The following is a 26,677-nucleotide window of genomic DNA, read 5'->3' as shown; positions in this document are numbered from 1 at the left end:
AAAGATCATGGGTGCACATTCCCATTTCAGAGACTGGACGGGATTCCCTGGACCCTCCCCCCAGCCGTGTGTTTCTTGTTGGCACGCCGTTCGCTGGCAGCGGGATTCTCTACTATCGCCGCTTGTCAATGGGATTTCCCATTGTAGTCCCTCCATGCTGCCGGGAAACCCAAGGGTGGGGGTGCGCTGCCGGTGGGGAAAGAGAATCCCAACAGCCAATCAATGTCCTGCCTCATATACAATAAACATTCTGTTCTTGCTCTCCCCATATAACCATTGTGCTCTTAGCCATGTACAATTGCTGCACCCTCTACCCCTTTCTCTTTCCGCCTCTTGAATAATTCCTGTTCTCGTTCTCTCCACTATATCATTGCTGTTTGCTTTTTTCCAGCTCTTTCATTGGCCAATAACACAAATATCACATGGTGTACAGTCTCTGAAGAAGAATTATCAAAATGTAATGATTTGAGAAAGGCAATGATGGATCAGCCATTCAACTTCCAATGTACAATCAAGGACAATGATGAAATCTGTCTGACTGCTATCAAGGTAAGGCTTTACTTTGAAGACTTGGGCTTAAGACTGTGGTTTATTCATTTTGTTCCAGAGTTCCAGGCTTGCCTGAAGCAGATACATTCAACTTAATGGAATTATCTCCAATGTTACAATTCAGCAATTGTGCCCCTGCATATTGGACATAGGAACAGGACGAGGCCATTCAGCCCCTTGAGCATGCTCCGCCATTTAATGAGATCATGGCTGATCAGTGGCCTAACTCCAGCTGCCCATGCACATTGGACTAAGTACACTTATGATGGTAGACCCTGCCTCTAATTGGAGTAGGGTTACTGCTACTGGAAAAGCATTCCCTGAGAGAGAGTTAGTCTCCATTTGACATTGTCGTTGTCAGGTGCTATATTTTACAACGTCGGCGATCATGGCTCTCCAACGCTCATAGTTCTTGAGAGTAGCCGACACCTTGGTGTTACTCTCAAATCTATGCCTGTTCTGCTTCTTAAGCTGTTGGTGTATTTGTTTCTTTGCCTCTTTCTCTGCACACCTGACTAGGGGTTGCAAATTTGCGTGAGATAGCTGCTCTCAATCTGGAGCTGGCACTTCACAAATAGTCTTTGCCTTCTCCTTGAGGGGTGTAATCTGGTTGTGTTCACTCTGAACCCAAATAACTGACCTCCCAGATCTGGAAAGTACATTTCTCCTTCTTGAGGTGAACACCCGAATCTCAAAAGTGTGTTAATACCTCCTCCAAGCTGGACATATATTCCTCCAGGGTGGTTCGTCTAACCAATATGTCATCAATAGAAACCATTACTTTTGGAATTCCTTGGAGGAGATTTTTCATTGTGCACTGGAAAATGGCACAAGCCAAAGCTATTCCAAATGACAATTTTGTATATTGGTACAATCCCTTGTGGGTGTTTATGGTGGAATATTTTTGTGATTCCTCATCCAGTTCTAGTTAGAGGTCCAACTTCGAATAAACAAGGCCTCCTGCGAACTTGACATAAAGATCTTCGATCCTTGGGATCGGGGTACCTGTTCGCCTGGGCTGCCTGGTTTATCATCTTGTAGTCCCCATAAATTCTGATGGATTTGTCCGGCTTGAGGGCAGGGATTATGAGATTGGACTGCTTGATGAAAATGGTAATAATAATCTTTATTGTCACAAGTTGGCTTACATTAACATTGCAATGAAGTTACTGTGAAAATCCCCTAGACGCCACATTCCGGCGCCTGTTCGGGAACACAGAGGGAGAATTCAGAATGTTCAATTCACCAAACAAGCACATCTTTCGGGACTTGCCGGAGGAAACCGGAGCACCCGGAGGAAACCCACGCAGACACAGGAAGAACGTGCAAACTCCATACAGACAGTGACCCAAGCCGGGAATCGAACCTGGGACCCTGGAGCTGTGAAGCAACAGTACTAACCACTGTGCTACCGTGCTGACAGCTCCTCAAGACACTTTAACTCAGCTTCCACCTTCAGGTGCAGGGCATAGGGAACTGGTCTAGGCATAGCATCTGGGTTTAAGTACATTTTTACTTTCACCCCTCTAATGCGGCCCAGTTCACTGTGGAAGTCATCTTTCTCGCGGTGTAAGACATGTTGAAGTATGCCGCTGGAAATTTTAAAAATCTCTGCCCAGTTTCAACCAATCCCTTCCCAGAGGGCTTGGCCTGTTCCCTTCACCAACAACAACTAAAGGCAGACTAACTTTGTGCCTCTAGTAAGCCACTAAAGCTTCCGCACTACCCACGAGCTGAAGGATCTCCTCCATAAACATTGACAGTTCAGCCTTGCTACTGCTTAGTTGTAGGACCTGGGTTTCCGCCCTGATATAATTAAAGGTTTGCTCACCTACAATGGTCACCCAAGTTCTGGTATGAACCACCATTTTTAAGGGCTGGCCATTTGCATTCAAAATAAGCTCGATAGGATCTGTTGTTTTCGCCTTAATGAGGTTTAATCTGTGCATGATGTGCTCCTCATCAGGGCTCCCCCCAACTTAGTTAAGTGGCTGTGCCGACTGCTCCCATTCCGTCTTATGCATTGCCGCGCCCTTTTTTACCCAACAATCTGTTTGGATGTGGCCTCTCTGATTGCATCTAAAACATAAGAATTCCCTGCAAGGGCAATTCTCTTGATGATGATCCTCGCCGCAAAGATCACAGCACCCTTCCATTCCGGGTTGACGACCTACCCGATCCCCTATCCTTTGATTTAGGTCTGGTACTCAGGACCAGGCCTGGTTTCCCTCTGTGCCTGTTGCTTCTTCCGCTTGTCTTGTGACCATACTGCCCCAAACTAAATGTATTTCCCTTTCAGCGATAGTCTGCAGTTTGCTGACACCCTTCACTGCGCACTCTGTCACCTGCGTGATCTCAATAGCCTTCTCCAGTGTTGCTGTGGTCTCAGCAAAAGCTTCTTTTGAATATGGACATTCTGCAGACCACAAACCAAATGGTCGCGAAGCATGTCATTAAGCGTGGTCCCAAACTCACAGTGCTCAGCGAGATATCAAAGTCTGCCAGTGAAGGTCGAGATGGACAGCTCAGGTCCTTGACTGCTGAGTTAAACTTACAACGCTGAAGAATGATTGAGGGCCTCGGGTTAAAGTGTAGCACAAGTGGATAGCACTGTGACTTCACAGCGCCGGGGTCCCAGGTTTGATTCCCTGCTGGGTCACCGCCTGTGCGGAGTCTGCACGTTCTCCCCATGTCATGTGTGGGTTTCCTCTGGGTGCTCTGGTTTCCTCCCACAGTCCAAAGATGTACAGGTTAGGTGGATTGGCCATAATAAATTGCTTTAGTGACCAAAAAGATTAGGAGGGGTTATTGAGTTACAGGAATAGGGTGGAAGTGAGGACTTAAGTGGGTCGGTGCAGACTCGATGGACCGATAGGCCTCCTTCTGCACTGTATGTTCTATGTACCTTCAATCGTTTGACTAGTTGGTCGAAGGACTTTGATTCGGGTGCTTCAGGGGATGTCAGATTCTGAATCAAGTTGTTGGTTTGCTGCCCACAGACTGTCAGAAGGATCACCTTCTGTTATCTTTACCAGTAATCTCATTTGCAGTGAAAGAGTAATGGAGTCGTTCTATGTATTGACTCCAAAATCCTCAGCTCCCTGGGCAAATGGTTCCAATTAACCCATGATCGACATTTTGACTCACTTTTTTCGCCGAATTGCTGACTCCCGGGTTTTCTTGAGTTTTGTGGACGTCTCCCTCTTTGGGGTGTCTTTCCTTCCCCCCTCGATTACACAGCATTCCGTTGCAGAATTTTTTTGTACCTCGTCGCCAATGTGGTGGCTTGAGATATGCACGCTGGAGGCCTATGGTGTAAATCAAAAGGGTTTATTAAGGAAGGTAAAGGGTACCATACAGACAGTGAGCAGCTATATACAGGTGCTCACTCCCCTGCTCCAGGGTTCACTCTGCCTGGCACCCCCCCCCAGCACCCCGGCCATGCGCTGCTGCCACATTGGCCGGTGTTAGCGATCTCCTGCGAGACTGGCTCTGACCTCGACACCTGGGCCCATGAGCCTGCCCCCTTAAAGGGACCGCGCTCCCACTGATAAAACCGGTCATGGCGTTGATATGACAAAGCTACATGTCCACGTCCGCATCTTGTGTGGTGCTTTGCTCTCAAGGTAAGGCTGTGACCCGATGAAAGCTGTGTGCTCTGAACTGTTGACGCCTCCCCTCCACAGAAAATGAATGCTGTCCCTAAATCCACATCCATGAATTTCATGGCACTTTTCCACAATTTACTCTGCCCATCCAAGATGAACTGTTACTTTGCAGGATCACCGGACCAGAATTTGACTATGCCCAGGCAGCAGAGAGTGCCTGTGTATTCAATGCACTCACTTTGATGGCAATGTATGGCTTAACTTTAATTCCTTAACCCTGTGATTCCCCTCATTGTTTATCAGTAGGAGGAGGGAGTGAATAGATCCTGTGTTTCATTGTCTGCCTCTACGATCAGAGATTATTAGAATTGCATAGTATATATCGCACAGAATAGATCGCTCGGTCTAAACAGTCCATACCACAAGAGTGTAAGGACATAAGAAATAGGAGCAGCATTGCTGAGACCACAGACTGCTCTGGCATTCAACCTGATCACAGCTCTCAGCTTAGGCTTCAACTTCACTTTCCTACCTGCTCCCCAGTTCCCCTTGAATCCTTGAGTGACCAAAGCTCTCGTTGAGGTGAGGTGAGAGTGACTGCCCTTGACATCAAGGCAGCATTTGACCGAATATGGCCTGAGCTAAACTGGAGTCAATGGGAATCGGGGAGAAAACTGTCCCCTTGTTGGAGTCATACCAAAAAGAAAGGAAGATGGTTGGGGTGATTGGAGGTCAATCACCTCAGCTCCAGGACATCACTGCAGGAGTTCCTCATGGCACTGTCCTAGGCTCAACCATCTTCAGTTGCATCATTAATGACTGCCCTTCCATCATAAGGTAAGAAGTGGGGATGTTTGCAGATAACTGCACAATGTTCAGCACCTCCTCAGATTCTTGACTCCTCACATAATGAAGCAGTCCATGTCAAAATGCAGCAAGACCTGGACAATATCCAGGCTTGGGCTGACAAGTGGCACGTTACATTCACACCATACAAGTGCCACTGCCCCTTGATATTCAATGGCATTACCATTGTTGAATCCCCCACAATCAACATCTGGGGGTTACCATTGATCAGAAACTGAATTAGACTCGTCACATTAAATTTTATTCGAATTCCCTATTTCGTTTCTTGGTGACTATTTTATACTGACAATCTCTAGTTCTGCCCCTCCCCACAAGTGGGAAAACTGTCTCTGTATCCATTCTAGCAGAATCTTTCAGAATTTTAAAGATCTCTATCAGGTCAGCTCTGAGCCATCTCTTTTCAAGCGAATAGGGACCCTGGGCAGAATTCTCCGACCCCCACCTCCCCCCCACATGGTCGGGGAATCGCCCGGGGCCAGCGTAAATCCCGCCCCCGACGTGGCCGGAATTCTCCGCCACCCGAGAATCGGCGGGAGCGGGAATCACGCCCCGCCGATCGGCGTGCCCTCTGCGGCGATTCTACGGCCCACGATGGGCCAAAGTCCTGCCGCTGACAGGACAATCCCGCTGACGTGCTTTAAACAACCTCTGTTGCCGGCGGGATTAGCGGCATGAGCGGGCCCCCGGGGTCCTGGGGGGGGGGGGGGGGGGGGGGGGGGGGGGCGTGGGGCGATCGGGCCCTGGGGGGTGTCCCCATGGTGGCTTGGCCGGCGATCGGGGCCAACCGATCAGCGGGCGGAACAGTGCCGTGGGGGCACTCTTTTTCTTCCGCCGCTGCCACGGCCTCCACCATGGCGGAGGCAGAAGAGATCCCCCCTACTGTGCATGCGCCGGTGGTGAATTTAAAAAGTGGTCATTTTAAAAAGAAGTAATTGTTGAAATACCCGTACTAACATGTCAAATTGGAGCGTATCTGTCATTGGACCAACAATGCATAATTTAAATGTAAATCTACGCAATTCAGGAGCTTTTTCCAGAAGGTACGTTTTCACTCCGAGCGGACTTGAAACTCTCTCCCCTGAAAGATCCTGAATGTTGGGTCAATACCTGTATTCGAGTCAGAGATGGCTTTTTGTTAGGCAAAGGTATGAAGCAATGGCTGTGCTTGGAGTTGAGATACTGTTCTGTCATGATATAATAGAGTGGCTCTCAAAGTGTGGTCCACAAGGATCCTCCACGTGATCCGTGGGCTGGACCAAAATGCAAGTCACTGACGGGCAACGCCAACATAAAGGCTGTTATAACCTGCCTGGATCCTATTGGCTGGGGACAATTTGTTACCCCATTTTACTTGGATAACATGAGCTCCCCAATGAATTAGTGCAACTGTATAAATAGAGCTGACCAGTGTGATGCCAGCTAGAGAGGGAACCAGTAGTGAACTACCGGCCCTGTGTATATAATCTTCAAAATAAAATTACTTTCTGTTTGACTCTGCAAACTCGTTTGTGGCCCTCACAAAAAAGTACAAACAGGAGAACAGGCCAGGTCTGGTGCGGGGTGGGGAGGAACATCGTGTATCGCTGTATGCGGACGACCTGCTGTTGTATGTGGCGGATCCAGAAGGGGGAATGCCGGGGGTGATGGAGCTGTTAGCGGAATTTGGGGGCTTCTCGGGCTATAAGTTAAATTTAGGCAAGAGTGAGGTATTTGTAGTACACCCGGGTGATCAGGAGGAGGGAATCGGGAGACTCCCATTTAAGAGGGCAGTGAAGAGTTTCAGATACCTGGGGGTGCAGGTGGCCAGGAGTTGGGGGACTCTCCATAAGCTTAATTTTACCAGGCTGGTGGAGCAGATGGAAGAGGAATTTAAAAGGTGGGACATGGTGCCGCTATCGTTGGCGGGTAGAGTACAGTCCGTCAAAATGACGGTTCTCCCGAGGTTCTTGTTCCTTTTTCAGTGTTTGCCCATCTTTATCCCTAGGGCCTTTTTTAGAAGGGTGACTAGCAGCATCATGAGCTTTGTTTGGGCGCATGGGACCCCGAGGGTGAAGAGGGTCTTCTTGGAGCGGGGTAGAGATGGTGGGGGGCTGGCGTTACCCAATCTCTCGGGGTATTATTGGGCGGCCAATGTGTCGATGGTGCGCAAGTGGGTAATGGAGGGGGAGGGGGCAGCATGGAAACGGATGGAGAGGGCGTCCTGTGGCGATACAAGCCTGGGGGCCCTGGTAACGGCGCCGTGGCCGTTCCCTCCTACGAGGTATACCACGAGTCCGGTGGTGGCGGCTACCCTCAAGATTTGGGGGCAGTGGAGGCGACATAGGGGAGAAGTGGGGGGCTCGATGGAGGCTCCGTTAAGGGGGAACCATAGGTTCGTCCCGGGGAACATTGATGGGGAATTTCAGGGTTGGCACAGAGCGGGCATCAGACAGCTGAGGGACCTGTTTATTGATGGGAGGTTTGCGAGCCTGGGGGAGTTGGAGGAGAAATTTGGGCTCCCCCGGGGAACATGTTCAGGTATCTGCAGGTAAAGGCATTTGCTAGGCGGCAGGTGGAGGGATTCCCTTCGCTTCCCGCGAGGGGGGTGAGCGACAGGGTGCTTTCGGGGGTCTGGGTCGGAGGGGAAGATATCTGATATCTACAAGGTTATGCAGGAGGCGGAGGAGGCGTCAGTAGAGGAGCTGAAAACGAAGTGGGAGGGGGAACTGGGGGAACAGATCGAAGACGGGACATGGGCTGATGCCCTGGAGAGGGTTAATTCTTCCTCCTCGTGTGCGCGGCTTAGCCTCATCCAATTCAAGGTGCTGCACCGGGCCCACATGACTGGGACGAGGATGAGTAGGTTCTTTGGGGGTGAGGACAGGTGTGTCAGGTGCTCGGGGAGTCCAGCGAACCATGCCCATATGTTCTGGGCATGCCTGGCACTGGAGGAGTTCTGGAAGGGGGTGGCGAGGACGGTGTCGAGGGTGGTGGGATCCAGGGTCAAGCCAGGATGGGGACTCGCGATTTTTGGGGTTGGGGTGGAGCCGGGAGTGCAGGAGGCGAAAGAGGCCGGTGTCCTGGCCTTTGCGTCCCTAGTAGCCCGGCGAAGGATCTTGCTACAATGGAAGGATGCGAGGTCCCCAAGCGTGGAGACCTGGATCAATGACATGGCGGGTTTCATTAAGCTAGAGAAGGTCAAATTCGCCCTGAGAGGGTCGGTACAAGGGTTCTTTAGGCGGTGGCAGCCTTTTCTCGACTTTCTGGCTCAACGATAGGGTACGGGGACAGCAGCAGCAGCAACCCGGGGAGGGAAAAGGGGAGGGAAAAGGGGGGGGCCAACAATGACTATGTTTGTTTATTTAATTTTAATATTTTTAAAGTTCTTTTGTTGTTCATTAGGGTTGGGGGGGTGGGGGGATGTGATACATGCGCCGATACGGTCTGGGGGTGTCACAGTTATTATGGGTTATTTTGTTGCATTTCATTGTTTGTCGTTATGTTTTATATTTTCTGTAAAAAATTCCAATAAAAATTATATAAAAAAAAAGGAGAACAGGCCAGAACCTCATTCCCACCATTCGCATGACATCACATAGCCAGACCAGTCCCCGCGTGCACAGGACAAGTTGTCATAAGCATGAGCAACAAGTGTCGCTTTATAAGCAAGATTCCTGTTACAGTTGCAATATACAAGTGCAGGTTTTCAATATTTAGTGGGGATGAAGATGGAGCCCAACATGAGACTGGAACTCTCCACCTTCAAGTCAGGCATCACCCCATTAGTGTCTCATCCAAAGCAATGCCATTCTTCCCATTAGCTCTGATGAGATTTTGTGTGGTGGTAAACAAAAGCCAGCTGAGCAGGGGGCCAGTAGGTGGTCTTTTGCCTTCCCAGTGACCTACTGATGGAAAGGTTCAAGAACCAGTGACCTAATAGGATAGTGGATCAGGCCTGACATGCTGAATGGCTTCTTCCTGCTCCTAATGCTTCAATATTCCTAACTCAGGGTTTGAAGAGAGGAGAGGAAATACTGAGAGGGAAAAACAGATGATGTGTCCAGTCACTGCGTTGATTGAAAAGGGACCTGCTTTCTATTAATAATGTACATATTTCTCACTCTCAGAGCGGAGTGGCAGATGCTATAACTGCGAATGCTGCAGCTATACTCAAAGGAGGACACTTGCCCGAACCACGTCTGAAACCGATTGCCGCTGAGAATACCACAGGTAATTAATGGCTTGTGAAATGCTGACAGCAAAACTGTTCTTAAAAAAAAAACAGCAGCAGGTATTTGTACTTTATGCAAAACAGGTCTGATATAAGGGCAGCAAGGTGGCCCGGTGGTTAGCACTGCTGCCTCACAGCGCCAGAGACCCGGGTTCAATTTTGGCCTTGTGTGGAGTTTGCACTTTCTCCCTGTGTCTCTGTGGGCTTCCTCTGGGTACGCCGGTTTCCTCCCACAATTCAAAGATGGGCAGGTTAGGTGGATTTGCCCCTCAGTGTTCAGGGTGTGCCAGTTGGATGGGGTTATGGGGAGAGGATAAGGTAGTGGGCCTGGATGCGGTACTCTTTCAGAGTGTCAGTGCAGACTTGGTGGGCCGAATAGCCTTGTTTTGCACTCTAGGGATTCTATAACTTCTATGACTGAAATCTGAAGTTGCTCGGTAGCAATATGGTGAGCCTGCCATCTGGATCTGTCTTAAAAATGTCATAAGTAGAACATAGAACATTACAGCGCAGTACAGGCCCTTCGGCCCACGATGTTGCGCCGTCCTGTGAAACCCCTCTAAAGTCCCTCTACACTATCCCCTTATCGTCCGTATGCCTATCCAATGACCATTTGAATGCGTTTAGTGTTGGCGAGTCCACTACTGTTGCAGGCAGGGCATTCCACGCCCTTACTACTCTCTGAGTAAAGAACCTACCTCTGACATCTGTCCTATATCTATCTCCCCTCAATTTAAAGCTATGTCCCCTTGTGCTGGACATCACGATCCGAGGAAAAAGGCTCTCACTGTCCACCCTATCTAATCCTCTGATCATCTCTGATCAATTAAGTCACCTCTTAACCTTCTTCTCTCTAGCGAAAACAGCCTCAAGTCCTTCAGCCTTTCCTCATATGATCTTCCCTCCATACCAGGCAACATTCTTGTAAATCTCCTCTGTACCCACCACATTGTCACTGCCTGGTTGCACAAGGTATTGTGAGACAAATGTTTTGTTTGTGATTAAGAAAGATTATAATTTGTGGCGTTTCGTGGATAGCAGTTGCGACATGCGGAAAGGTGAAATCTGCAACCTAGAAACACTCGATTAGAATGTTCCAGCAGTCGTCAAATTGCAAAGTGGAGTACATCCTGCCCTTCCCACGAACTACCCCCTTTGTTGAGAACTCTCACACGAGCTCTTGTCCTTAGAACAATGATCAGAATATAATGCTCCAACATAGGCTTTCTCAGTTTGAAGCTCGCTGATGGATTACCGCCTGTGGCCATTTTAATGGCTTCAATAGTCTCTTAAAGAGAGTAGGATTTCAATTTTGACAGCCTATTTCTTTGAAGTTCTCTCTTTGAGGAATGGGTGTGCACTTGTCCTCAATTTCATGCATAAAATGAGGACACCTGAGTTACTCATGATACTATCTGGCAGGTAGGGTTGCAAAAAAAAACCCCAGCTGAAACGGAAGATTTTCCAAATTGATTGAGGAATCACCATGTAGGATGCATGTCAACATTCAAAAATGTCAGCAGAAAAAGACCAGTTTGTCTGTCAGGCTTGTTCCTGCCCAACCCGACCTCCCCCCCCCCCCCCCCCCCCCCCCCCCTCCCCCACCCCCCCCCATCCCCCACCCCTGCTCGTGATGGCTGGAATATTAAAATTAGACAATTCCTACCCTCTAGCCTCCATGAAATCTTTTGAGACAGCAAACATCCCAGAGCCAATGAAGGGAAACAAAATCTGGAAGCCGCACATCCAGATATAGGAACAGCTTCTTCCCCACAACTACAAGACTCCTCAACGACTCCCCCTCGGACTGATCTGTTCCCTGTAAGAATACTATTCCCAACCCCCTATGCTGCTCTAGCTCATGTATTTGCTTTGTTTGGCCGCTCGTTCCGCACTGTAACCAATCATTATTTGTCGATGTACCATTTGTCAATGTTCTCTGTTGATTATTCTTTTTGCCTACTATGTATGCACTGCGTACATTCTCTCGGCCACAGAAAAATACTTTCAACTGTACTTCGGTACATGTGACAATAAACTCCACCCCAAACGCTTCAGGTGATCAAAGCCACTTAGCTTTTATAAATCTGTGATTGACCTCTCTGTCCCTCACATACTCTCAGCATCTTAATATCCTGACCAATATTCCTTCCGGCAGTAATCCCATTAACCTATAACAGACTCCTCGCAACAACGATCTCGATAATTGATCCTCAATTTACCTTACAAAAGACATTCCGAACAGCGTTATCGCTTCAAATTCGTTTCCAGAGCTTTTTTTTCCAGTTTCCACAAGCATCTCATTCCATAACCAGCATTGCATTTAGGAAGATGTAATGGTAAAGGTGTCAGAAATGTTTCTGGTCTGACTGACAGTGTGTTCTATACTACAGAGGGCTCCTGCTACTACGCTGTCGCTGTGGTAAAGCAGGGGAGCAACTTTGGCTTCAAAGATCTGAAAGGGAAAAGGTCCTGTCACACTGGCCTAGGTAAATCTGCTGGCTGGATCATCCCGGTGGCAACCATCCTGAAACACAACCTCACTACTTGGGATAGATTGACCCCAATTGAAAAAGGTAAAATGTCGCCTTTTTTTCTTTTGTCAAAAGCTTTCTCAGATTTGAGGTCAATCAAAATAAAGGATGCATTTAATTCCGTTTGTGGAGGAATTCAGGTCAGTCGTGCAATTGCTTGGGAGACAGATTTTGTTTAATTCTAACAAACACGAAGATGTGTCACAATGAAAAAAATTAGCAAACGAAGATGTGGCAAAATCCTGGAAGCAATGGTACATCTGCCATTTGCAAATTGCAGTTATTTGGTAGAGCAATTATAAAGCTAATAGAATTGTGGATGTGGAAATAGTTCAGTATTTCATAAAAGCTTTTGCAAATGGATCTATCCTAAGGTTTAGCTTCTTGAATCTTTTAATACGGATTATTGACACATCAGACTGAAGGAAATCGTTTAAGTCCAGAAAATAGTTTCTCTCATTATCTTTGTGTGTCTCACGTACATTTTTCTCCCAGATGTCAGACCTCGGGGGTGGGAAGGCAGCAGGATCAGTTTGGGACTCCGAGTCGTGGGAGGGAGAGGGAGGGACTGAGTGAGCGAAGGAGCTCTGCTGGGATCAGGTGAGACTGCTGGTTCTGAAGGGCTGGCCTATCGGGGCAGTGGGAGGGATTAGGGTGGAGTTGCCGCAGTGGCAATGGCAGCTTGGAGGGACTGGTGTTCCGATAGCAGAAATGTGGTGTAATTAGGGCCTTTTGTTCATTTTGTAAAATTACTTTTCCTTTTGTTCATGTGATTCCTGTTTGTTTTTTTGCTCAGCTATGCATGGAGTCCAATATCTCATTTGCATGTTTGCTTCCATTTTGCTTTCCAGTTGTGGAAAACTTCTTCTCCTCCAGTTGTGTCCCAGGTGCCAGTCCAGCTTTCCCTGGATTGTGTAAACTGTGTAATGGAACAGATGGGAATCATTGCAAGCGATCAAATGTTGAACCCTACTATGATTATTCCGGTGCATTTCAGTAGGTATTCCTCATTTTGCACGACAGGATTTATCAGACCTTTCTGTACAACAAGTTCCATTCTCCTGGTCGTTGGATTAGCTCAGCTGAAATCTCTTCCTTATTAATTGTTTGGTTTTGAAGATCTGTTGAGCAAAATATATCAGAAGAGCAAAATATCATAGATGCTAGAAGTCTGAAATAAAAACAAAGAATGCTGCAAATACTCTGCAGGTCAGGAAGGATCTGTGGAACGGGAAACACAGTTAACATTTCTGGTCGGGGACTTTTCATCAGAAACGTTAGAGAGCAAGTTAGAGAGAAAAGTTAGGGTCTGGTTTAGCACAGTGGGCTAAACAGCTGGCAGAACAACGTCAGCAGCGCGGGTTCAATTCCCGTACTAGTCTCCCCGAACAGGTGCTGGAATGTGGCGACTAGGGGCTTTTCACTGTAACTTCATTGAAGCCTACTTGTGTGAATAAGCGATTATTATATAATTATTAGATGTAACATGGTTTCAGCAAGTACGGGCCAGGGAAAGAGAGGAGGTGAAGACTGTAAGATGACACAGTGGTCAGCACTGCTGCCTCACAGCACCAGGGATACAGGTTTAATTCCAGGCTCGGCTGAGTTCTCCCCGTGTCTGCGTGGATTGCCTCCCGGTGCAAAGATGCGGAGGTTAGGTGGATTGGCCATGTTCAAAGCTCGCCGTTACGGGGATTAAGATGGCGGGGTGGGCCTAAGTAGGGTGGTCTTTCAGCAGGTTGGTGCAGACTCGATGGGCCGAATGGCTTCCTTCTGCCCTGTCGGGATTCTATGATTATCTATGATAACAAGGGGTGGCCTGTGATAGTTTGAACAGCAGAATAGATTAACTGCCAAAGAGATGGCGGAACAAGACAAGAAACAATGGATGCTTCTCAGGGAGGTGGAGAGAGAAAATAGCAGAATCAATACTAACAGCTGCTATCTAAAACAAAAGTGGGTAACTTTTCTGATTTTAAATTGTTGGACTCGATGTTGAGTCTGGGGAGCTGTAAGTAGCCCAATTGAAAGAGAGGTGTTCTCTGGCATCCGTAAGCTTCAATGGAGGAGTGTAGGGGGCCCAGGACTGAAAGGAAGAGTGCGGCTGAAACATTAATGACAAGGAATGAGGATTGTAAAACTGCAGGATTTTTGAGTTTTTATAATGATATAAAGGTACGGATTTGGTAAACAAATTCTGTGTTCACTTATTAAGACGAGATGCATAGGTCAATTGATTGGTATCGTTATATCTTTCCAGATGTTTGAAGGATGGTGCTGGAGAAGTGGCCTTTACGAAACACACCATTGTGCCAGGTAGGTTGTGTCTGTGACTATGTCAGTGCGTTAAGGCTGTGACTGAGTCACTGTGTTGTGCCTGTGTCAGTGTGATCTGTTTGTGACTGTGTCAGTGTGTTGTGTCTGTGACTGTGTCAGTGTGTTCGCTCTGTGACTGTGTCAGTGTGATCTGTTTGTGACTGTGTCAGTTTGTTCTGTTTGTGACTGTGTCGGTTTGTTCTGTTTGTAACTGTCAGTGTGTTCGCTCTGTGACTGTGTCAGTGTGTTATGTCTGTGACTGTATCAGTGTGTTCGCTCTGTGACTGTGTCAGTGTGTTATGTCTGTGACTGTGTCAGTGTGTTCATTCTGTGACTGTCAGTGTGTTATGTCTGTGACTGTATCAGTGTGTTCGCTCTGTGACTGTGTCAGTGTGTTATGTCTGTGACTGTGTCAGTGTGTTCGTTCTGTGACTGTGTCAGTGTGTTATATCTGTGACTGTCAGTGCGTTGAGGTTCTGATGTTTGTGATGGTGTCAGTATGTTGTGTCTGTGAATGTGCCAGTGTGTTATGTCTGTGAATGTTTCAGTGTGTTGTGTCTGTGAATGTTTCAGTATGTTGTGTCTGTGAATGTTTCAGTGTGTTGTGTCTGTGACTGTGTCAGTGTGTTGTGTCTGTGAATGTTTCAGTATGTTGTGTCTGTGAATGTTTCAGTGTGTAGTGTCTGTGAATGTTTCAGTGTGTTGTTTCTCTGAATGTTTCAGTGTTGTGTCTGTGAATGTGTCAGTGTGTTGTGTCTGTGAATGTTTCAGTGTGTTGTGTCTGTGAATGTTTCAGTGTGTTGTTTCTGTGAATGTTTCAGTGTGTTGTGTCTGTGAATGTGTCAGTGTGTTGTGTCTGTGAATGTGTCAGCGTGCAGTGTCTGTGAATGTGTCAGTGTGTTGTGTCTGCACATGTTTCAGTGTGTAGTGTCTGTGAATGTTTCAGTGTGTAGTGTCTGTGAATGTTTCAGTGTGTAGTGTCTGTGAATGTTTCAGTGTGTAGTGTCTGTGAATGTTTCAGTTTGTAGTGTCTGTGAATGTTTCAGTGTGTAGTGTCTGTGAAAGTTTCAGTGTGTAGTGTCTGTGAATGTGTCAGTGTGTTGTGTCTGTGAATGTGTCAGCGTGCAGTGTCTGTGAATGTGTCAGTGTGTTGTGTCTGTGAATGTGTCAGCGTGCAGTGTCTGTGAATGTGTCAGTGTGTTGTGTCTGTGAATGTGTCAGCGTGCAGTGTCTGTGAATGTGTCAGTGTGTTGTGTCTGCACATGTTTCAGTTTGTAGTGTCTGTGAATGTTTCAGTGTGTAGTGTCTGTGAAAGTTTCAGTGTGTAGTGTCTGTGAATGTGTCAGTGTGTTGTGTCTGTGAATGTGTCAGCGTGCAGTGTCTGTGAATGTGTCAGTGTGTTGTGTCTGTGAATGTGTCAGCGTGCAGTGTCTGTGAATGTGTCAGTGTGTTGTGTCTGTGAATGTGTCAGCGTGCAGTGTCTGTGAATGTGTCAGCGTGCAGTGTCTGTGAATGTGTCAGTGTGTTGTGTCTGCACATGTTTCAGTGTGTAGTGTCTGTGAATGTTTCAGTGTGTAGTGTCTGTGAAAGTTTCAGTGTGTTGTGTCTGTGAATGTGTCAGTGTGTTGTGTCTGAATGTGTCAGTGTGTAGTGTCTGTGAATGTTTCAGTGTGTAGTGTCTGTGAATGTTTCAGTGTGTAGTGTCTGTGAATGTTTCAGTGTGTAGTGTCTGTGAATGTTTCAGTTTGTAGTGTCTGTGAATGTTTCAGTGTGTAGTGTCTGTGAATGTGTCAGTGTGTTGTGTCTGTGAATGTGTCAGCGTGCAGTGTCTGTGAATGTGTCAGTGTGTTGTGTCTGTGAATGTGTCAGCGTGCAGTGTCTGTGAATGTGTCAGTGTGTTGTGTCTGCACATGTTTCAGTTTGTAGTGTCTGTGAATGTTTCAGTGTGTAGTGTCTGTGAAAGTTTCAGTGTGTTGTGTCTGTGAATGTGTCAGTGTGTAGTGTCTGTGAATGTGTCAGTGTGCTGTGTCTGTGAATGTTTCATTGTGTTGTGTGATGTACCATCAATGACTACGAGATGAATGGTGAACTATTGTGGCTTTATTGTGCTAGATGTTAAGCCTCCTGCAGCTGGACCCAAGAATGGGGGCAGTGCAGGAGAGCGTACACTTTTATACAGAGCCTGCTGGGTGGAGCCATCAGGCCAGGATTTACTTTAATGACTGGAGTACAATGGCAATATACTGTAATACATGTAGTGTATGATCAGTGGTTTACCACATCGTGTCTGTGAATGTTTCAGTGTGTTGTGTCAGTGACTGAGTGAGTGTGTAGTGTCAGTGACTGAGTGAGTGTGTTGGGTCTGTGACTGTGTCAGTGTGTTGTGTCTGTGACTGTGTCAGTGTGTTGCATCTGTGACTGTCAGTGTGTTGTGTCTGTGACTGTGTCAGTGTGTTGTGTCTGTGACTGTGTCAGTGTGTTGTGTCTGTGACTGTCAGTGTATTGCCTCTGTGACTGTGTCAGTGTGTTGTGTCTGTGACTGTCAGTGTATTGCCTCTGTGACTGTGTCAGTGTGTTGTGTCTGTGACTGTATCAGTGTGTTGCCTCTGTGACTGTGTCAGTGTGTTGTGTCTGTGACTGTATCAGTGTGTTGCCTCTGTGACTGTGTCAATGTGTTGTGCCTGGGACAGAGTCAGTATGTTGTGTTTGTGACTGATTCAGTGTGTTGTGTCTATGACTGTGTCAGTGTGTTATGTCTGCGACAATGTCAGTGTTTAGTGTCTTTAGCTGTGTCAGTGTGTTAATTCCGTGTCTGTGTCAGTGTGTTATGTCTGCGACAATGTCAGTGTTTAGTGTCTTTAGCTGTGTCAGTGTGTTAATTCTGTGTCTGTGTCAGTGTGTTAGTTCCATGATTCTGCCAGTGTGTTAATTCCGTGTCTGTGTCAGTGTGTTAGTTCCATGACTGTGTCAGTGTGTTAGTTCCATGACTGTGTCAGTGTGTTAAATCCGTGACTATGTCAGTGTGTTAATTCCGTGTCTGTGTCAGTGTGTTGCGTCACTATATTTATGAAACTCTGACCTATAACTTATGCTGTTTCTGAAAGCACTGGAACAAGGTGTTGGGGTAGTGCACAAAGTGACCTGGTCACCTGTAATTTTGTATTCTTGTTCCCAGTTGCCGAGAGACAAGACTATGAGCTCCTGTGCCTCAATGGTAGCAGAATGCCAGTTGCAGCTTACAAGGAATGTCACTGGGCAAAAGTACCATCTCACGCAGTGGTGGTGCGAAGTGGCGATATGGATGGTGAGAAGAATAAAGCGATTTTGAGATTCCTCTCATTAGCCCAGGTATGACTGAGTGATCAATGGCATCTTGCAGGCTCTAGCTTTCAGATTGGCCTTCGGCCTCAGCACCAGTTTTGGTTCAGATTCAGGGCAGCTAACATAGTTTTGGAATTTTGCAGCTGACTGTCAAAAAAGCCGACGGTAAAGATCACAGAATTGTAATAACTTCAGTCCATTGTTTCTGTGACAGACTTAACTGGTTAGCAGATTTATTTATGCTGATCACATTTACTTTCTAATTATTGGCCAGCACAGGCATAGCGGGTCGAATGGCCTCCTGCTGTGCCATACATTTTCCAGTGGCAGGATTTTTTTTGATTGCAGGATTTGCCGCTGCACCAACTGAAGAGTCTGCAGGGGACGCACCCCTGGCAAAATGGGCTGCCTTGTAGTCATTTAACATCTGGCGGGCAGTTAATTAGCTTCAGGTTGGAACTCTGCAACCGTCTGGGGAGGAGGTCCTGCCTTAGGGAGCTGCTGTCCAATCGGGTGCCTGCCTGTGCAGTCACAGCAGTGCCAGATTCCAGTGGCAGCCACTGCTGGCACTACAGCCAGTGCCCGAAGAGGAGGAGTGAACAGAGGCCGGACTGACGGTGGGTCTTGTGCCCCAATGGGGCCCGGCTGGCAAGCCTCAGCAAGGGGATTGCGTCTGAGAGGCTGTGACGGGGAAGATAAAATGCAGGGTAGGACTACCTTAAGGACCTCAGTGGGCCCAAGGATGGGTGGACTGTCCAATGCCTCCATTGCTCCCTGTAAAAAAATTGGAGAGAGGTCGAAGGCAGAAGGGTAAGTGACGGGCATCTTCAAACCTGCCTGTGGTGTCCTGTAAAATACCACCCACTTGGCGGAATTTTGTACTCTGTGCACAGATTGCTGGCTGGGACAAGCAAAACTCACAAGTGGCTCTCCAGCCGCACAACCGAGTTTTCTATCGAGATTCTCTGGCTCATCTGGGGGTGCAGTTTTTACCGTCACGTTGATGAGGTGGGACTTGATAGAGTGGGCAATGCTGGCTCCCCAAAGATCAGGGTGCCCTTTAAAAAAATCTGTATTAAAACAAATCTTCCACCCCACTGCCACGGAAATGGGAATGCACCCCGACACACACAGTGGGGCAATTTCCCCCCCCCCCCCCCCACCACAAGACGCAGGGCAACCCCCACGCACAAGTACTGAGGCAACCCCACAAGGTGTGAGGCAATCCCTGCTCATAAGCACTGGGGCAATGTCCCCCAACAAGCAGCAGGGAATCCCCCCCCCCCTCCATACATAAGGGAAAGCCCCGTAATGGCACTTCTCTGAGAGCCCACCCGAACACTGCCCGCTGGCAGTGCCAACCGGGGTGGAACTGCCATGGGCTCCTGCCCGGGCATCTTCCTCGCCCCCCCCCCCACCCCCGGGGGGGGGAGGATTTGTGCCCCTGGCAGGTTCCCCTCCACTGCTTCACGTTTTTCAATACCTGTTGTCTACATCGCCAGCGTGACATCACATCAGCAAGGGGGGAGTTTTTTATCTGGGGGGAACATATGGTCGGGAGGTCCTTTAACTATATGTTAATTGATTTAAATGAGGCTCCCACCTTTTCTGGGTGGGATCTTCGACATGTCACCGGCGAAGGACAGGGAAAATCAGAAAACACGATCATGCCATCGAGATCATATTTCTCGCGGTCTCGTGGGATTTCCCGTTGGCATCCCCGTGGCGAATGCTGGCAAAAAATCCCCCCCACTATTTCTACATGAACCATTGAGCCCATTGTGTCTGTGTGTTGAAATTATATTGGCCACTTTTCCAGGGAGTGAATGCTACCATCCCCTGGATGAAAGAAATTCCATCTCAACGCGCTTATAATAATTCCATCAATTACTCTAAATCTACATTCGCTGGTTATTGACCTCTCTGCTCTAGCAGATCTTCCTTATCCACTTCTCTGGGTCCATCGTAATTTTATCCACCTAAATTAAGTGTCCCCACAACCTGCTCTATCCAAAGACGGAAACTCCAACCCATCCAGTCTTTCCTTGTCGCTAAACTTCTTCATTCCTGTTGTAAATATCATCTGTAGCCTCTCTAGTAATGTGTTGACCAGGGTTTAACGGAGATGAAATTTAAAAGAAAATACCACACATCAAGCAACAACAGCTGAGAACAGAATCTGAGAGAATGGTCGAGGAAGTGGATGGAGGCAGGAATAAAGATTGAGGTTCTGTCTGAAGGAGCAGAATAGACACGTTTATATGGAGAGCATTTTGAGAGTGTGGGAACACAACTGATCGAAGCTATAACAATATATTTACAGGGAAGAGAGGAGAAAAGAGGACAGGGATGGAAGAGTGAAGAGTATTGCTGGAACACAGAGCTGAAGGGGAAGGGGCAGGGCCTACAGGCAACTTGAAAAAGAGGATGGGATTTTGGAATTTGTGAGTTGAGAGACGCCAGTCCATGAAGGGTAATAAGGATGGGAGTGGTGTGAGTGGAACATGTTAAATGCACTAAATGCGGATGTGATGAAGATGACAGAGTATTTGCAGGACAAGTTGCGTTTTGGGAATATTAATGAAGACCGGCTTCAGACCTGAGAATACACTCTTCAAGTTTCAATAATGAAGGGCTGGATTCTCTGCCCGGCCATGCCACATTTCTGCCTCGACACGCTGGTGGGATTCTCCGTTACTCTGGCCAGTCAATGGGGTTTCCCACTGTTTACCTAGAGAGTAATCGAGGCTTTATTAAGCAGAGATGTGTAGCCTCCTGCAGCTGCTGCTGAAATGGCTGCAGCTCGGTGAGCCCACACATTTATACTCCGCCTACTGGGCGGAGCCAGCAGGCAGGGATCTACCCACGTTCCTGTAGTACAGGAGCCTTACCGTATTACATCTCGTATGTGATATATATACAACAGTGATGACTACCACATTCACCCCCTGTTAAAAAAGAGTCCAGCGGGGGTGGTGGAAAAACTATTTACATGCATTTTAAGATTAACATTTTGGGGAAAGTTCACAAATTCAGCCAATCGGGTGCCTTGATCCTCCATTGTGAGCGCCGCAGTCCCATTGGCGAAGCAGGCGTCGGCTCGGTAGCGTGTAGACCTCATCTTCATCCCCGGGTTGGACCAAGGGGAGGATGGATCATCCTGGACCGGGGGCTGTGGTGAGGTGAGCTGGGGGGAGGAAGTGTTGCGCCGGGGCAGAGGGGGGGTGCTGGGGAACCAGCTGGTGCCAGGTCCTGAGGGAGACTGTGTCTTGGCAGCCATCGGGGTACGCCACGTAGGGTTTGCATGGAGTAGCTGTACCCTCTCGACTAACGGGTCCGCCTTGTGGAGCCGCACGTGCTTGCGGAGGAGAACGGGTCCTGGAGCTGCCAGCCACTTTGGGAGTGAAACCCCGGAGGTGGACTTCCTGGGAAGGCAAGGAGGCGTTCATGGGGGGTTGCATTAGTCACAGTGCAAAGTAGCGACCAAATGGAGTGAAGGGCATCGGGGAGAACCTTCTGCCAGCGGGAGACCGGGAAATTTCTGGACCGTAGGGCCAGCTGGACGGCCTTCCAGACCGTCCCATTCTCCCTCTCCACCTGCCCGTTTCCCCGGAGGTTGTAGCTGGTCATCCTGCTCGAGGCAATACCGTTGCTGAGCAGGTACTGACGCAGCTCATCGCTCATAAAGGAGGATCCCTGGTCGCTGTGGATGTAGGCGAGGAAACCGAACAGGGCGAAGATGGTGTTGAGGGTTTTGATGACTGTGGCAGACGTCATATCGGGGCATGGGACGGCGAAGGGGAATCTGGAGTATTCATCGACCATGTTAAGGAAGTACGTGTTTCGGTCAGTGGAGGGGAGGGGCCCTTTGAAATCCACACAGGCATTCAAAGGGGTGGGAGGCCTTCACTAGATGCACGGGGTCTGGCCGGTAGAAGTGCGGTTTGCACTCCGTGCAGACCTGGCAGTCTCTGGTGATAGCCCTGACCTCCTCAATGAAGTAGGGCAGATTGCGGGCCTTTATGAAGTGAAAGAACCGGGTTACCCCTGGGTGACAGAGAGCGTCGTGTAGAGCCCGGAGTCGGTCCACCTGTGCACATGCACATGTACCTCGGGATAGGGCATCGAGGGGCTGGTTCAGCTTACCGGGGCGATACAAAATCTCGTAGTTGTAGGTGGAGAGCTCGATCCTCCACCTCAAGATTTTATCATTTTTGATGTTGCCCCGCTGTCTGTTATTGAACATGAAGGCAACCGACCTTTGGTCAGTGAGGAGAGTGAATCTCCTGCCAGCCAGCCTCCAATGCCGCACAGCTTCTACGATGGCCTGGGCCTCCTTCTCGACGGAGGAGTGCCGAATTTTGGAGGCATGGAGGGTGCGTGAAAAGAAAGCCACGGGCCTGCCTGCCTGGTTGAGGGAGGTGCCCAGAGCGACGTCTGATGCATCGCTCTCGGCTTGGAAGGGGAGCGTCTCGTCGACCGCGTGCATCACAGCCTTGGCTCTCGGTGCCCGACGAGCAGAGGTCCTGAGACAGTGAGATTGCGGCGCCCATGGGGAGCACGAGGCGTGGTGGGGGGAAGGTGGCGGCGCCCATGGGCCGCACGTGGGTTGCAGGGGCGAAAATGGCGGCGTTCACGGGCACACGTGGGGGGTGCAGGAACAATGGGCCTGGTTACAGCGGCAATTGACCTCTGCCTGGTACACCGCAGCGAAATGTCCTTTCTTCCCGCAGGCCTTGCAGAATGCGCTCCGCGCCGGGCAGTGCTGCCAGGTTTGCTTTGTCTGTCCACAGAAGTAGCACTTGGGTCCCCCGGGGTTGGTTGGCTCCCGCGCGGCGCAGGCTTGGGGTTGGCTGGGAGCGGTTGCTGGTGGGGTGAACGATGGGGCGGTCGCTGGTGGGGTCCACGATGGGCTGTTCGCTGGTGGGGTCCACGATGTCCAGGAGGGGGGCGCCGTGCGGTCGGGCGCATACGCTTGTACATTACGGGAGGCGACCGTTAGTGAGGTCGCGAGTTTCTTGGTCGCTGGTGGATGTACGCCGACCCTATGCCCGTAATAAAAGTGTCCCTGATTTGGAGTTCGGAATGTTCAATGGCCGAAACGGCCTGGCAATCGCAGTCCCTCGCCAGGGCATGCAGGGCACGGCAGAAATCTTCCAAAGACTCACCGGGGAGTTGATGCTGCGTGGACAGGAGGTGCCTGGTGTAGAGTCTGTTGGTCTGCTGGGTCAGAAGCGCCATGGTCTCAGCGTTGGTGGACGCGTCCCGGATGAGGGGAAAGATATCGGAGCTCAGCCGCGTATACAGGATCTGGAGTTTCTGTGCCTCTGTGGGTTGTTCTGTCGCAGATCCGATGTCAGCTTCAAAGTAAGCTAGCCAGTGGGCGAAGGCCGACTTGGCGTTGTCTGCTTAAGGGTGCAGCTGCAGGCGATCAGGCTTGATGCGGAGGTCCATCGTTGCAAAATCTCTGCTTAATAAATTGATGCACTATCAATTACGACGAAATGAGAGTAGAGTGTAATTGAGGCTTTATTACGCAGAGATGTGGAGCCTCCCGCAGCTGCTGCCGAAATGGCTGCAGCTCGGAGAGCCCACACATTTATACCCTGCCTACTGGGCGGAGCCAGCAGGCAGGGATCTATCCCTGTACCTGTAGTACAGGAGCCTTACCGTAATACATCTCGTATGCAATATATACAACAGTGGTGACTACCACAGGTTGGTCATCTTTATTGTCAACGAGGAGAATGTTTGACTCTTGGCATTGAATCTAGTTTGCAGAAGAGACTCAAAACAGCGTCAGATGCCTTTAAATGCTGGTGCAATATTATAGCATTGAAATAAAATGGCAGGGTGAAAATTCCTTGCAAGAATTTAAATGCTTGTGTCATATAACACCACTGAGTTTGCAAATATGTTTTCCAGGAATTATTTGGGCCGTTGAGTCAGGCAGATTTCAATATCTTCAGCTCAACAAAATATGGAAAGAAGAACCTGTTGTTCAAAGATTCAACAAAGAACCTCATTGAACTCCCCAAAGGGATGGATTCCCTTCTGTATCTCGGCAGTGAATATGCAAATGCTCTCCAGACTTTTGAAAGTGGTAGGCATTTTGATGAATATTAGTAAAACATCCTGGCTTTGGGAATCCAAGGGTGAACTCCTTGTACGAGTGCTAGGATGTGGCCTCTGGCATCCTCCATATGACTAGAGCCATGAGTATAGCTATCCATCAGTAGACACATGCTGCCCGCTACAGATACAGTGCTGACATCTGTCATATGGTGTAAGCCAGGGGTGGCCAAACTACGGCCCGTCAAAGGTCTTTATGCAGCCCACCAAGATCAAGTCATAAAAAAAAAAAAATTCTTTAAAAAATGTTTTTTTTTAAAAAAATTTTTTATATATTTTTTATAAGGTTAATGGGGGAGGGGGCTATTGGGTTACTGGTATAGGGTGGATACGTTGACGAGTAGGGTGATCATTGCTCGGCACAACACCGAGGGCCGAAGGGCCTGTTCTGTGCTGTACTGTTCTCTGTTCTATATGAGGCGCCCAGAATCATAACCGGGTGAAGCGCCATTTTTGAAAAGTAGAGAAAAAGAGGGCTAAAGGCAGGATGCCGCCGGGGGAAGCGCTGAGGTATATGCCGCACGCTAATTGGTTACAACCGGGACTATTAATTAATATAATATGCGGCACTTTAAAATTGTGAATTTCTGAATGTGGCCCTTGCACGGAAAAGTTTGCCCACCCCTGGTGTAAGCATTCATTTTTAAAGAAACTGTTTGATTTAGATTTGTTTTGAAGTGCATCTGGATCTTCATCAGGGGATTATATTTTTTTGACCTCCAACCAACCTCAGTCTTCCAATCCTAGTTGGATATGGAGAAAGGAAAACCAGCTACATTTACCATACCGATCGCGGATAGAAGTCTCACGCAGAAAGCATTGTTTTCCCAAAACAAGAAGATGATGATTCCTCTTCGGGTAATCTTCAATCTTTTATTCTATCACCTTCATGGTAGCAGGTGGTGGTGTGTCACAGGTCTCACTGGGAGTCCGGGTTGCTGTGCACTTTTGTATGCATGCTGGAGTATGAAGCCATGGATTACGATGGTAGAGGCTACAACATTCTTTCCATTACATAGCTGACCAGAAATGTCTCCCATTCGTGCCACCTGCCATTGGTGTTTGTTGGAAGGAATTGGAGGGTGGCATGGTAACACAGTGGTTAGCACTGTTGCATCACAGCTCCAGCCGGGTTCAATTCCGGCCTCGGGTGATTGTCTGTGTGGAGTTCGCACTTTCTCCTTGTGCCTACGTGGGTTTCCTCCGGGTGCTCCGGTTTCCTCCCACAGTCCAAAGATGTGCAGGTTAGGTGGATTGACCATGCTAAATTGCCCCTTAGTATCCAAAAGGTTAGGTGGTGTTACTGGGCTACGGGGATAGGGTGGAGGCATGGGCTTAAGTAGGGTGCTCTTTCCATGGGCCGGTGCAGACTCGATGGGCCGAATAGCCTCATTCTGCCCTGTAAATTTTATGATTCTATGAGCCACTGTTTAGCTACGTTATGAACACACCTTCAATGGCCATCAGGTCCTGGGTAGTATTCAAACTCGGTGCTGCTGGTTCAGAGGCAGTGCAAGACTTTGCGGCAGGCATGTGGTGATATATTATCGAAGAAGATTCTGATGCTGAGTTCCATTAACGTCAGGTTTGTGAACTGGGTAAATTATTACAAGTCGTTGTTGATTTTTAAGTCCATTTTCTGTTTGTTGCGTAACAAGTGGTTTTTGCTGAACTTGTTTTTTGATGAAAAAACTCACAGTGGGTATAAAGGCATGCTCAATCCCAACGAGGATCCCTGGTAAGGGATCCTGTGGGAGGTCCTCAGCTGATTTTTCATCTGCCTAGTCCAGGGGTGCTGAAACCAATATTCTACCCCATCTGCTGTCCAGACTAAAGGACCAAGAAAGTAACATTTTGCAGTCCTCTCTATATAAGTAATTTGAGACATAATGCGGTGAGAGTCTAATGGTTCTTAAAGTTTTCCACCACTAGGGTTTGCCTTGCCTCGTGACTAGGTCTATTGTCGACTATTTGCAGAGATTAATTCCCATGGTTAGTCAACTAATTAATTGTTGTATCACCTGTGAGGTGAATGATGTCATAGAATTTACAGTGTAGAAGGAGGCCATTCAGCCCATCGTGTCTGCACCTGCCCCTACAAAGAGCAACCCACTCAAGCCCACGTATCTACCTTATCCCTGCAACCCAGCAGCCCCCGTTAACCTTTTTGGACACTAAGGGCAATTTAGCATGGCCAATCCGCCTAACCTGCACATCTTTGGACTGTGGGAGGAAACCGGAGCACCCGGAGGAAGCCCACGCACATACAGGGAGAACGTGCAGACTCCGCACAGACAGTGACCTGGTCGGGAATCGAACCTGGGACCCTAGAGCTGTGAAGCAATTGCGCTAACCACTATGCTACCGTGCTGCCAAGGAATGAGAAGAACTTTGGTCTCTTTTCATCTAACAATTCAGAAATTCCTAACTCTGCGTAGTGAAACAAAGTTCCACGATGACTTTTACCAATGGGGCTACTGGAGATGAGGATGTTCCCTGTTCCTTCTCTGGATTGTAGGATGCTGGAGCTCTGAGTTTGTCAGTGTGTGAGGTATTACCAAACAGTTTCGACACGGACTCACAGATGGCAACGCTGCCCCAGTCTGTAGATTATAATGTATCAAAGAAAGATAATAACCCATTCAAAATGCTTGTGTTGCAGGGAACAGGAGTACCTTGAATCCTTGTAAGATACGTTGGTGCACTATTGGTAAGCTTGAACAAAAGAAGTGTGACAGCTGGGGGGCTGTAATTTGTGTGATGGGCCTCAACGCTGAGGACTGCATCAAAAAAATTATGGTAAGTAACGGCAATGTTAGACATCACTTTTTTTAGGGGCTGAAAGAATTTTATGTTTGTAGAATTAACAAGTGGTTCATTTTCCTATCCTTTGGACCCTGGGATTGAGCCTAGCTCAGATTAGACACCATCTAAAATTCCATCTGCACAGCCCCATCGTCTCAGTCCCTGAAAGCAAAATGCTACAGATGCTAGAAAGCTGGAATAAAATTAGAAAACAATGGACACTTTCAGCATCTGCTGAGACCGTGTCAGAGCTCAACAGGAACCAGGCATATTGACTCCATGGCTAATAGAACAGGGTAGAGATTTGCCTCCATCTAAAACTCAGTTAAGACTGA

The 26,677-nt window shown here is 48.3% G+C and overlaps 1 protein-coding gene across 1 annotated transcript in view; it reads left to right on the top strand.

The window, feature by feature from the left end:
* Positions 1-26,677, top strand: part of LOC119975608 — a 147,383-nt gene that overhangs the window by 103,538 nt on the left and 17,168 nt on the right. The window contains exons 19-26 of the mRNA XM_038815396.1: positions 392-549; positions 9,131-9,233; positions 11,628-11,810; positions 12,620-12,764; positions 14,029-14,084; positions 17,260-17,432; positions 23,331-23,508; positions 26,200-26,336. Of these exons, the coding sequence (XP_038671324.1) occupies positions 392-549; positions 9,131-9,233; positions 11,628-11,810; positions 12,620-12,764; positions 14,029-14,084; positions 17,260-17,432; positions 23,331-23,508; positions 26,200-26,336 (1,133 nt within the window). The remainder of the gene's footprint in view (positions 1-391; positions 550-9,130; positions 9,234-11,627; positions 11,811-12,619; positions 12,765-14,028; positions 14,085-17,259; positions 17,433-23,330; positions 23,509-26,199; positions 26,337-26,677) is intronic.

The sequence above is a fragment of the Scyliorhinus canicula genome, chromosome 13, assembly GCF_902713615.1.
Source record: "Scyliorhinus canicula chromosome 13, sScyCan1.1, whole genome shotgun sequence".
NCBI lineage: Eukaryota > Metazoa > Chordata > Chondrichthyes > Carcharhiniformes > Scyliorhinidae > Scyliorhinus > Scyliorhinus canicula.
The sequence above is the reverse complement of the archived record's forward strand: the minus strand, read 5'-3'. Positions and strand labels throughout refer to the sequence as shown.